This window comes from Dreissena polymorpha, chromosome 8 (assembly GCF_020536995.1).
Source record: "Dreissena polymorpha isolate Duluth1 chromosome 8, UMN_Dpol_1.0, whole genome shotgun sequence".
NCBI lineage: Eukaryota > Metazoa > Mollusca > Bivalvia > Myida > Dreissenidae > Dreissena > Dreissena polymorpha.
In genome coordinates, this window is record NC_068362.1 from 101,308,068 (window position 1) to 101,321,752 (window position 13,685).

The 13,685-nt window shown below is 33.6% G+C and overlaps 1 protein-coding gene across 1 annotated transcript; it reads right to left on the reverse strand.

Annotated features, from left to right (window-relative positions):
* Window positions 1-7,846: 7,846 nt before the first annotated feature.
* On the reverse strand, window positions 7,847-12,474 carry LOC127842794 (calcium-binding protein P-like). The gene is made up of 4 exons (XM_052372508.1): window positions 12,385-12,474; window positions 9,575-9,979; window positions 8,726-8,746; window positions 7,847-8,489 (listed from the first exon to the last, which is right to left on the reverse strand). Exons 2-4 carry the CDS (start codon window positions 9,969-9,971, stop codon window positions 8,269-8,271), a joined length of 639 nt encoding a protein of 212 aa, XP_052228468.1. The 5' UTR covers window positions 9,972-9,979; window positions 12,385-12,474; the 3' UTR covers window positions 7,847-8,268.
* Between the last annotated feature and the right edge of the window lie 1,211 nt (window positions 12,475-13,685).

Here is a 13,685-nt window from a genome sequence, read left to right on the forward strand (position 1 = left end):
TTTTGTGCAAACTTTTAAAATCTTCTAGTCCATAACCGTATGGCATAGGGCTACCAAATTTGGTATGTAATGACATATTATAGTCCTCTACCAAGTTTGTTCAAATTAAGCCCCTGGGATCAAATTTGACCGTTCCCCAGGGGTCACAAAATTGAACATATGCTTATATAGGGCCCATTTTGTGCAAACTATAAAAATCTTCATGTCCATAACCATTGGGCCTATTTCTATCAAATTTGGTAGGTAGTGACATCTAATAGTTTACTACTTAGTTTTTTTTCCAAATTATGCCCCTGGGAACAAATTTGACCTTGCCCCAGGGGCCACAAAAATGAACATATGCTTAAATAAGGCCTATTTTGTGCAAACTTAAAAAATCTTCTTGTTCTTAATTATAGAGCCTAGGGCTACTAAATTTGGTATGTTGTGATATCTAATAGTTCTCTACCAAATTTGTTCAAATTATTCCCCAGGGCTCAATTTTGACCCTGTCCCGGGAGGTCACAAAACTGAACATATGACGTTTACCAGGGAAGATTACTGCGGCCGTGTGGCTGTGACCAACAACAACAACAACATCTTGTAAACATGAGATAAAACCCTGTCATTTAGTGCCATTTTAGATCAGATGGTGACTGCTTAAAAAGGAATTGAAGTAAGAACATGTGTTCTGAATGTTTTCCTTATAAACTGAAAAAAGTCGGGATTTATTTAAATACGTCGAAAGTGGCAATATATCCCGATAAAAAAAATTCGGATGACATGTTTATTTAATGTCTTTTTGTAGTGTTTAAACCAGTTTAATAATATCTTATTGATTTTAAAACACAACTTCCATGAACATAATTATTTCCATAAAAGTCAATATATGATACTGCATTGTTATCTCAAACTTTGTATCCTAGAGAAGGTGTTGGAATTAATGAAGTGCAATGTTCTTAACTGTCTATATGCTGCTTTTTAATAACTAATGATTCATTGTTCCATTTGTGAATTGTGACTCATGAATTGTGGAGATATGATTGTCAATTGCTCAACGATCCATATAAATTTCTGATCATTTTATAATTTTCTTAATATAAGTTATGAATTGATCTTAGAAGTCATATGTTTTACTTAATTAAATACATTTATAAATTTAAGAAATAATCTTTAGATTATCATAATATTCTCAGGCCTGTTGGTCTAAGGGATGTGTGGGTTGTTAATTATATGTATGCCCCTCTTCGAAGAAGAGGGTGTTTATTGTTTTGCACATGTCGGTCCGTCCGTCATCCGTATGTCCGTCCACCAGATGGTTTCTGGATGATAACTCAAGAACGCTTAGGCCTAGGATCATGACATTTCAAAGGTACATTGATCATGACTCGCAGATGACCCCTGCTTATTTTGAAGTCACTAGGTCAAAGGTCAAGGTCACGGTGACCCGAAATAGTAAAATGTTTTCCGGATGATAACTCAAGAACGCTTATGCCGATGATAATGAAACTTGATATGTACATTGATCATGACTCGCAGATTACCCCATATTGATTTTCAGGTCACTAGGTCAAAGGTCAAGGTCACGGTGACCGGAAATAGTAAAATGGTTTCCGGATGATAACTCAAAAACGTTTTATGCCTAGGATCATGAAACTTCATAGTTGCATTGATCATGATTCGCAGATGACCCCTATTGATTCTCAGGTGAAAGGTCAAGGTCACTGTGACCCGAAATAGTAAAATGTTTTCTGGATGATAACTCAAGAACGCTTATCCTTAGGATCATAAAACTTCATAGGTACATGGATCATGACTCGCAGAATACCCCTATTGATTTTCAGGTCACTAGGTCAAAGGTCACGGTGACTCAACTTATTATAACTCAAGAACGCATACGCCTAGGATCATGAAACTTCATAGGTACATCTATCATGACTTGCAGATGGACCCCTATTGATTTTCAGGTCACTAGGACAAAGGTCAAGGTCACAGTTCCAAAAAACGTATTCACTCAATTGCTGCCACTACAACTGACAGCCCATATGGGGGGGCATGCATGTTTTACAAACAGCCCTTGTTTGAGATGATTCTTTACAAAGAAAGATGCTTCTATTGTATTTGTTATAAATGTGTGAAAGGCTCTAAGAAGGAACCAAAGATTATTAATCCATTTACCAAACACCAACAGGATTTTACGGGTTTATAGCTGACGACTTTATAAAAAATTATGATAAAATGAGAAATTGCTCAAGATGAGCAATTTCTCCTTTTATCACAATTATTTCTACCCTACCTGATTATTTCCTTAATATTCCATTACAATTTAATTGTCGTCTGCAACCTTTTTCAAATTGGGAAAGTCCAAAATGTGTCGTTTGGTAAAGGGTTAAGGCATTTTGATTCCTACGGGTCTTGTGAATCTGTTTCAAATCAAATGCGTATATTTAATCTTCCGCATCTAAAAATATGTGAGATAGAAAGAACGACACTATCTTTTGGAGAGATAATTGTACCTACGTTATAAGCAATGGGACTGTGATTCAAAGGAACAATTCCCGGGCTTTTTAGTATGTTTAGTTAACACGGTAGTAACTTTTTCCATATATAAAAATGCTCATCTTCCAACTTTAAGCGCCCAGTGGGACGAGGGATAGACAGAGAAAGTCACATGCTTGAGTACATTTCAACCCATGCGCATTGCGCGTTTTTTTCGCATAAAATCAGTGGAGCGATACAGGGCCATCATGGCCCTCTTGTTACTTAATGTATCCTGAGCAACAGCTATGACACAATATATGACCCGCGAAAATGGGTCTTATGCCACATGAGGACAGCGTAGCTCCAACTATATATCTAAGAACGGTCTAAGTTCGCGGTAGCGTAATGGTAATGGTGTCTGTCTAGCAATCATGTGGTCCCGGGCTTGATCCTAACGGGTTTCAAGGAGCCATCTTAAGATCTCTTAATACATCAAGGACCATTTCCGACAATTGTCTGTCGATAAGCCAAAAGCTTTTGATGCATCGAGATAAAGTAATAGTTTTTAAATCATCCTTCCACGCAAATATAGTTAACATATTTAAAAAAAAAATAGACCAGTATACTGGTATTTACGAAATGACGTGTTATGCACTAAACTTAACGCTGATCGATATATCCTGAGTGTTCTCCGTCCTATGTTATCATTTATATTCATTATACGCAAGGTACTGTTGATATTTCATGTTGCGAAGGATCACCATGTGTAACAACTTTATTTGTATATAATATGTAATTGAAGTTTATTATATTTTCGTGCAATTGAGCTTACCTATATATGTGTAGTATATAGCAGGTGATGCTTAGGATTAAATAACGACTTGTCCCAAAAATATGTTACAAAGCAATAGAGTTGAAACCTGCTTTCATGTTTGGTTACCTCTGACCCCATTAAAATATTTTTGAAAATAATAGACACGCATCTACATTTTTAGGCAAATAACTTTCTTTATGAAGTTGTATCGTTTTCGATACTTTAAACACTGTATACAATACAAGTATTAACATTAAAATTAACAGATTTAATATAAGTGTCATCTTCAATAGTATCATTATGGGGTTTAGTAAGTCTAAAACTCTTATTCATATTTATTATAATTTTAATAATTTACAGTTACAGAAAGAAGTGTTAAGCCATTATATTGCGTCAAAAAAAATATTTTTAGTAATAAAACCGCGTCGGGAAAATAAAATAATCTTGGATTGTGTTATACTTTACATTATACATGCGCAAATTCTGTGTATTATAAGAGAACGCAAATTCTATGCATTATAAGAGAACTTATATTAGTGTATCCAATTGTACTAAGGTCAGGTAAGTCATCATCATCATCACCATCGTCACCATCATCATCATCATCATCATCATCATCATCAGCATCATCATCATCATCATCATCATCATCATCATCATCATCATCATCATGATCAACATAGTCATAATCATGATCATTATCATGATCATCGTCATCGTCATCATCATCATCAGCAGCAGCAGCATCACCAATATTCATCATCATCATCAGCATCATCATCATTATCAATCCCGGGGGAAATGAGGGACGACAGTACAAAAATCCTCCTCGCGTCAGGTCTGTTGTGTGCTGCTGAGAGTCATATATCCTTTTATGGGAAAGGATGTCCACTCTTTTACATAATAAATTATTTTTTTCTGACGGCCTCGACATTGACCTCCCTCTAGCGTGTCCTGGAAAACAGTCTTGCACAGAGACTTGTGTCTGTTGACGTGTCCAAGCCAAGCCAGCTTTCGTCGTTAGACGGTCGCCAGTAGGGATTCTTGTGGACCAACAAGTGATGCAGTCATGTTCCGGCGTATTCGTTGGTCTTGCTTATCGGAAATGCGGAGCAGTCTTCAGAGACATTTTTGTTCAAATGCCTGTACCCTGCGTTTTGTGTCCGCTCGAAGCGTCCATGTCTCGCAGCCGTGGAGAAGGATTGAAGCTACGATGGACTTGAAGTGCCTGTACGTGGTGGGGAAGCTGATGGAAATGCTTGTCCACAACCTGCTCAGTCTGGCAATCGCTGCGGTCGCCATGGAAATTCGTATGACTAAATCAGTGAAAATGATTCAGTTAAAAAACTTCTTTTTCTTTCAAGTTCCCAAAAGCGTTTGTTGCACTTAATTGCACATTACTCTCATATTTACTCACATTGTAATTTGCAAATTAAATTAAACTGTTCACCTTATTATTTTGTTTTTCGTGACCATAATACTAGTAAATGTGTTTTGTTTATTATTAAATATGGTTGAGTGTTTTATTTTACACCATTTGTTTTATTTTTCGTTGTTTTCCGAATTGTGTGTTAAGATAGGTGAGTATTTTGTATAGATGATATACCGACATGTTAAATTTATACATGTAAAGAAACTTGTGAGTATTGAATGCATTCAAAACCACAATGCGGTCCTAATTTATAACATTTTTTTGAAGTTACATTTGTTTTGTTAAGGAACATTGAACCCGATTTTTTTAAACATCGGAATTACTGTTAGTCAATGAAAAGTGAACAATAGAAGTCTACTGTACTTCTGTTTTGTTTTGATTCAATATTACTATACTTGTATAATATATTTTTACATGCACCCATCGTTTATCGAGTTGCGGATCTCCAATTAGTGGAGAAGAATTGAATCAATGATGATATAAACTTTCAATGTCAAAAGTTTTTATTCTTTATCTATTAGCTATATGTATATCTCAGAAACCTAAAACACATATTGCATTTCATCAGCATACTCGAATTATCAAGTCAGAACACCGTACTGTATATTCACCTCTGTTCGTAAACTATATTCGCGTTTACTTTCGAAAAAAAAAGAGTCAATGGCGGGATAAATACAATATCGGGTAAATGTCAGCACATATTAGTTTACTTTCTCGGCACGAAAACTCAAAGCGACAATGCTTCTGCTTTATGTTCTCTACGTGAAGCTAAATAAGCGTATATATATCTAGTATTTTCTATACGCATGATATCATAAACAATCGGTAGTGAATTAAAATGCAATGAATTTTTGATAAGTTACTGTTTCTTCATACTCGTAAGCAGCGTTAAGATAATAACATGACAATAATTATAATTAAATCCAAGTAAAATCACAAATAAGCACAAAACACCGATTTATAAAAAAAGAAATAAATTAAAAACTTACCCAAACCTTATATCACATTGTTAAATGCAATTTATTTTGTATTATATTTATAGATGAATGATGCCGAATCTGGCACTTTGTTCACCACATTAAACATATTGTTGTTCAATTCATTTTATCAAAGTAACTTGGTAATTTTTGTTCTGATATTTTTCAATATTATGCGAAAGTCATTATCCAGACACGTTTTCTATAAGTGGTGTCTGATATACATTGTATTCCATGTGATCAGGGCAATGGAAAATACGACTCCGTTAGGGATACTGTGTGTCTAATTGGTCTTTTAACTTTAATATTTATCATGACCTATAACCTAGAACGAAGTATCTGGTCAAGCGCAAGACTTATCTGGTCTCGTCATAGTTTTCATTTCTACAAGGAAACTGTAACTTATTTTAAAAGAAATCCACAGACCACCATGGTAATATGTACGCCCTCCAGCGAGGAACTCTATTTACAAGTTACACTTTTACGGAAAGTAGTATACCTCTGAAAATAAACTTCCGTTGAATTACGTCAGAACAAAAATGGAAGATGTTGAATATAATAATTATATGTTGTAGTTTTTTACGGAAGGGTATAAAAACATTAAAAAATTCCGTCTTCTATACCTTAAAAATGGCATACCATACAAATGTTCTAGTATCCATTTTTTTATATCAAAGAAAATCCATTTTAAAGTACGCAAAATATTTATAGTGAAACATGTTAATATGTAATATAAATGTCATCATTAATAATATGATTATGGAGTTCAGTAGTTTTGAATTTACTCTAATGATTATGTTTATATTAATAGTAGTAGTATTAGTAGTAGTAATAATAATAATAATAATAATAATAATAATTATTATTATTATTTATATTATTTTTATTATTATAAAATAATTATAATGATAATAATATTTATTATAATTATAATAATACTAATAATTAGTATTATTATTATTTTATTATTATAATATTTATTGTTATAATTATTATTATTATAAAACGAAAATAATTATAGGATTTAGGGTAAATTCAAAATTACGGAACTCCATAATAATAATAATAGTAATAATAATAATAATATTATTATTATTATCATAATCATCATCATTATCACAAGTTTGCTTATTTAATTTAACTTTTCGATGATAAACTAACATGTTAACAGTGTGAGATAATTTAATTTTATTATATTATTATATTCCAGCAACCAGAAAGTAGTTAATATAATAGCAATATTACTTATTTGATTCAATCAAAAATATCGTACGGAACTTAAATGTAGCAAAAGTAATTTGTTCAGAAATATATAATAATTATTTGAATTTAGTCCTGAAGTTGTTGGTCTTTATATAGCATATATACAACCACCCTGCAACAAGGTTTTATATCGTCGCCACATAAGTAGGTCTTGTATCGACACCCCGCTATACAGGGAAAGTCAGTATATATATGTCAGTATGTGCGTTGCCGCACATTTCAGCGAATCGGGCCACTCGTTTGACAATATCATTCTGAATTGTATAGAAGCAAATACACAGTGGTCCGACGAGCAACGCAAGTCGCGGGAGACATATTGGATAAGGCGACTGAACACCCTTGCTCCATATGGAATAAACGAAAATGACACATAATGGAGTCTTCAAAACACATACATCATATTTTAGAGGGTTGTGTTTTGGCAGATGTCATATGTTTTCTGCGTGATTCATTGCTAAAATGAGTCTGGAGCCAGTCTATTGTAAATCACTACGAACATTCAATTAGCCTGTAACAATACGGACACGGCTCTAGGCGAGTGCACGTTTTTATCGGCGAGTTACGATCAATCAATTTTGAATTATCTATTTTTAGAACTTTCCACTCTCATGTCCAATATTGCATGTACAACCATATCTGTGTTGACAAGCCCCTGATGAAGACGAAAAGTCGAAAGCGCTAGGGCATATGTATAAAATATGTAATTAGCACTGTTTAAACAGCATATTTCTCCAATCTATATATCTATATATATATATATATACTTTGTATAAGTCTCGAATAAAAAATCTGTCTGTATGTCTGTCATTATTTACAAGTTATGCAGACCCTGTATTCAGCATTAAACAAAATACATGGTTAAATAAACAATACATCATAATTTGAAAACATTATTGGTTGCGATCGTCTTTTGTTTTATTAAACAGTTATTATATAACGAATACTTGCATATAGATAAGCACTACATACGCTGGAAGAAGTATAACACGTATTTGACATTTGCAATAAAATTCGTAATCGTGTACATACGTATAAACAATAGATCGTCATGTGGACCCGCCTACATTCGTCATCGTTATTTTCATGGATAATACTTATGTAAAATTATGGAATATTTGTCTTGTAACATAAACACATTTTTTACATTCAACATGCGTGCATATATTTGCTTTATTTAAGATAATTTCTTGTGTATACCACATGAATGCCATAAATAATGGTACAGGTTGCTGATTAATATTTATTTAGTATTGACAACAAGGAAATCATTGTAAGTACTATCGTTCCCAAATGAGATCCATTTCATCTGTACTTCAAGGACTTTACCCGCCCACGTTATTCCCTTGCCATCCCACGGTATTCCCTGACCCACCAACGGCATTCTTTTGCTCGCCAACGTCATTTCCCTTTCCACCCACGGCATTACTTTGCCCGCCAACGATATTCGCATTCCCGCCCACATCATTCCTTTGCTCGCCAACGTTATTACCTTCCCCAACGTATTTTTCTTGGTCGCCAACAACATTATTCCCCTGCCAGCTCCCTTAAATTATAATATACAACTTATTCACACAACTTAATTCAATAGTATGTATAACGTCTATAAACATAGCTTAAGAACTGAGACAACAAAGTACAGTGAGTGAAGTAATCATTCACTACCAACTTGTTTAAATGGACACATTTAACATTAAATAATTTTATGGTTTCTGTAATATAACTGGAATTCAACATAAGAGTAAATGCATTAATTAAAGGTAAACATAACGTTATACTTACACTTTTCTGGCAAATAGGTGCCTACAAAAATACACGGTTTTGCTTAATATGGGATTTCTAAGGCTCCATGTGGACATATATCATTTTGTTTGGCAATATTAAGAATAATGACACAATCACTATAAAAACTAATTCATGCAATCAATTAAAACATGGGTATTTTTAAACACAAATGATCGATAGCATGGTAAAGCCAGAGATATAAATAATTGTAAGTTGTTAGCCGACCTAATATTTTATCCTATGCACACATATATAAAAAGCAATAAGGGTTATTTGAAATTTGAATAAAGGGTGCAATAAACAGTTCATCGAAGTTATCTAATATTTGCTAGCACAATTGTTTGGCGCGTGGCCATATCACTAAACACTATCAATTTGCCATTCAACAACATTTGTTATCACATTAAAGAAACCCATCTGATATAATATATATGAACAAGGTAGGTATCTTTTGACGCAGGAAACTCATCTACATCAACATTTTCAACCCATTAAGTGCCTAAATGACGGTCCATTTTTGTAAACTATGTACCAAATGGATGGAAAAGGTTTACGCGTGACGAAATAATGATCACAAAGGTAACTTGAAGAAAATACCTCTCGAACGTGTAGAAATGTGAGGCGCGCCTTCGTCCGACCTAACGTTAAGTTGGATTTAAGCAAGAGTACAGCAATCGAATTACTCCAGCTTCCGAACATACTGCTTATAAGTACAACATTATTCGACATCAAATATCAGTTGTTTTCCTAGGATGTGCAATATTATATCGACACTTACTCCGTAACGATACAACCACTCATAGATATATTTAAGATTACCAGCTAATATAGTAAACATGTCAATACCTGGGTTGCACTGCGGACAGCATTCGCCTTGAGGTGTGTATTGTCCATAATTGCAATAGATCCGATGGCAATACACAGCGGCACAAGGATTATACCGGGGGTTTGTTGGATATGATTGTTTTGGAGGATATGCCGGATATGATTGTTTTGGAGGATATGCCGGATATGATTGTTGTGGAGGATATGCCGGATATGATGGTTGAGGATAACGAGGAGGCTGTGGTGGTTGTTGTGGCTGCTGTGGTTGTTGTGGTTGGTTTGGTTTCGGTGGCCAGCTGTTGTACTGATTTATCGGTAGTTCAACTGGCCGATACGTTTTCCAGTTCCCGTATGGATTCCACTGACTCATCGCTGCACCGCAACATGACGCAAGGAGAACAAGTAGCGTTGAGAACATCGTATTACCTAAATTGACAAGTAGAAAACAAATTAAATATTGACCTTGTGATCTGCTTACGGCATTAGGATTTATAACCAACCAGTCTTAGCATAATATTTTAAAACCAGTCAACGAGCACCTTATAGATCTTTATTGAATACATTTTGTTCATCGCCCAATAAATCGAAAACAAATTTCGCTTATTTTAATTGTTGACACAGTACGATCCATTTTTTCACTGCCTTCAAAAACACTACGCAGGGTGTATATTGCCATAGTGGAAATAATGACTGCCAAACAAGATTGTTTTCAATGGCATCGCATGTTTTAATACTAATTATAATCTTTATATGGTATTTATTCTTTTACTTCTTTATTTTTTTTGTCATTTTTTCATATAACACTGTAACTGAAACAAGGACAGACAATGTCGGACGATGCTTACTACAAATTCCTGAAATTGACACTTTTTTAAGGACTGAACCAACTTTAAAAAAACTTCTTGATGTGGCTTTTAACTTGTGTGTTGCAAGCTGCATCGTAAGTCCAACGCTTTTATTTTAAAACAAACGATATTCTGAAAGTCCGCTTAAATATTCTTTACCAATAATGAATGTGAGTTTTTTTTATATTATTATCGTACACTTATACCGAAGCGTACACAGCCCATATAGACTTGGACTGCAGATGTGGTGGGATATATTTATTGAGTGAGTTAACCCCTAAATATGAGCTTTTGCTGACGTCGCTGTATGGATCCATTTAGTTGGACTATTTTAACCTATGAGTATTGGTGATATGAACTCCTTTGACGATATATTAATTACTTGAAATGGACTAATATTTGACTGTTTACAAAATGATTGGTTTTCTTAATTCATTTTTATGAACTTTTATTTACGGAATCAAATATTATTCGTTCTGCATGTTGATATCTATAAAATATCTTAAAGATATATGTTGATACGTATTTCGGTAAGACCGTTAAAGAAAAGATTATAAACGTATATATCTTCACTATCGTCGCACTGTTTTGAAATGTTGGATAATATTGGATAGTCATTGAATGGTCAGGCTCCATGAATATGATAAGCAATTATTTTGTTTTTATAAATAATGAAACATTTATCATCCGGTTCCGCCTATGAAACTGGCTATTGCTTTTAAACAATAGCCACGTGCATGTTTCAAATATTACTGCGTAAATTTATTATAATTTCAATAAGAGTTTAACACGTAATGCACCCAATCTCGATGACGTGTACTTGTTATATCAGACCTAATGTTTTATTTCAGGCGAGGCACCGGTTCCCGCGGGCGTCTGTGTATCGCAGATTACAGCCACTACTTCAACCATTAAAGATGATTTCCGAAATAGTAGTTATGCTCTAATCTTGGTTGTACAAATAGCATAACTCCGGTAGTAATTGAAAGAAGCATAAGTCCAAACACTACTCAAATGTTATATTGATAATTTAAAGAACAGAATATTTGCAATTGCTTCGTAATACGGAAATCAGCGTATCGCACGCGAGATATTATAAACACTTACTTTAACAGACACAAAAATAACTTGTGTACTGTTCTCCGAAATCGTTAGATTAAAAAGTATACATAATTGTTTTTCTTAAACTGTTCTAGATTTGTACATATACTTAAATGTGTAGCATAAGCACGAGCACAAAATGAGACGCTTTAACACTTTTTGTTAGAAAAATACGTATTTAAAAAAAGCCATCCCCAACGACCTTAGGTGAAAGAGGAAAACAATAAGAATCACGTCATTTGCATCTTCCTTAAATAAAATCTTATATCGCCTATTGGATCCAACTTTTTATCGTTTCGTACCCTATTCCATACACGAGATCAGAAAAAAACAGCGACTTTCATAAACGAGTTCATTAAAATGTGTTTTAAAGTCTTTAACGATTGTCTTTTATACACCATCTTTGCAACGAAATATCACACCTTTTTAAAACAACAGTATCGTAAACATACTTTACTTTTACTTTACAACGCTGTCATGAAGTACTGGGAAAAACTTTTCGATATTATTGCCTAGCTGAATCGTGCATACGATATTGTGTTTGTGTGCAATGTATTACATCAATCTTGTATAAAGAAACACACTTAAACATCAATTGCATTTTCATTACTTGCCCATACTACTTACTATTATATTAGAATTTTTAGACATATGAGAAATATAAAATTAGTTTCAAAAATATAACAAAATAAAGTGTTAGAACGAACTTTCAAACCTGTCTTTGTAAATGTGTGCACATTATTTTCTAATATTAAGAAGGACATATTGAAATGAGTTACAACTATGATACAGAATGATATCTTAAACATTTCGCACTAGCTGATACTATCATTATATAATAAATATCCTTTATGAAGAGGTAAACCGGTCAAAATAAAGACTCACCCTTGTCGTTTCTCGAAGGTTTCTGAGAATCGGGTAATGAAGTTGAAATGCAGCGTTGTATGTGCCTTAAGTATGATTGAATTTACCCTATAAATCTAAATCGTATATGTCCAATCGACTTCCACCTCGTCAGTTTTACAGCTAAGTAAGCAACATGCGATGTAATGAGCATAGTTTGCAGCTTACGTGTAATGAAGTATATACAGATTATCTCAATATTTGGTAGCAGAAGGTATAACATATGAGTAAGTTTTTCATAAAGCATGTCGGTTTTCAAGAATTGGCACTTAACGTTTAAATGGAACGCACACGATTGTTTGTTTTATATTTGCATTGCTATCTATCGCAAATCACATTCAATAATTGGTTAAAAAAAATAAGCAATTATGTTAATTAATAACTATACGTGTATTTTGTAACTATCATGATTGAAACGCATTCCAAACGTGCTGATTATTTTTATGTTGAACACTTTTTATGAAGAATGACATTTAACTCATCATCTATGCAATCGTTGAATTTAAATGACAGACGCCAGTTAATGTTAACGTTTAACCGTGAAATAATTCCAAATATTAAAACTAACCAAAAAAATAGAACTTGCCCCTACAACGGTATAATAATACATCAGTCGGTGTACATTTTGGCTTTCCCAAAAGCAATATATAACAACGGGAATTATCGATACTTCCAATTGTTTGACCGGGACTATTTTTATATTTATATGGTTTCCCCATTGTAACCCCCGATGTAACCAATGTCGATTACTCTGCATTGAATGTTTATAAAAACATACAGATACGCCTTCATTGACAATGATTGTTATAACATTTCGGGGCGTCCATCGGGAAATTATATTTTCCGAAGAGAAAAATACAAAACCAATCATTGCAAGCATAACATAAAAATAAAATGTGTTGGGTTTGGTAGAAAAGATTTTAATTGATTCGTGATCATAGAACAAATATATTTTCACTCGTTACTGCGACACTCATTTTCGACGATCACTCGTGAATTAAAATCGATATTCCAACAAATCTAATAAATGTCATTTATGAATTATATAACTCCATTTAAATTTGCCGTTAATCTCATCGTTACATCAGATAATTTATTTCATGGTAAAGTATTTACTGTATGATTACATATGTACATGTAATAACTAGTCTTCTTAACATTTCTCTTCCACCAAAACAGTTAAATCAAGCTATAGTAACACTGACACTAAGGATGTTGGCATTTGTATTCCACATGAATTACACTACATGCAATGTTTGCTTAATCCCATCCGGAACATTTCT

What these genes read in the sequence shown, in the direction of transcription:
- LOC127842794 (XM_052372508.1), bottom strand. Translation starts at nt 9,971, where the DNA reads ATGTTCTCAACGCTACTTGTTCTCCTTGCGTCATGTTGCGGTGCAGCG. An exon ending in CTGTCCGCAGTGCAACCCAG is followed by an intron (nt 8,747 to 9,574) that starts GTATTGACATGT and finishes GTATTTTTGTAG; the next exon opens with GCACCTATTTGCCAGAAAAG. An exon ending in CACCTATTTGCCAGAAAAGT is followed by an intron (nt 8,490 to 8,725) that starts GTAAGTATAACG and finishes TTATAATTTAAG; the next exon opens with GGAGCTGGCAGGGGAATAAT.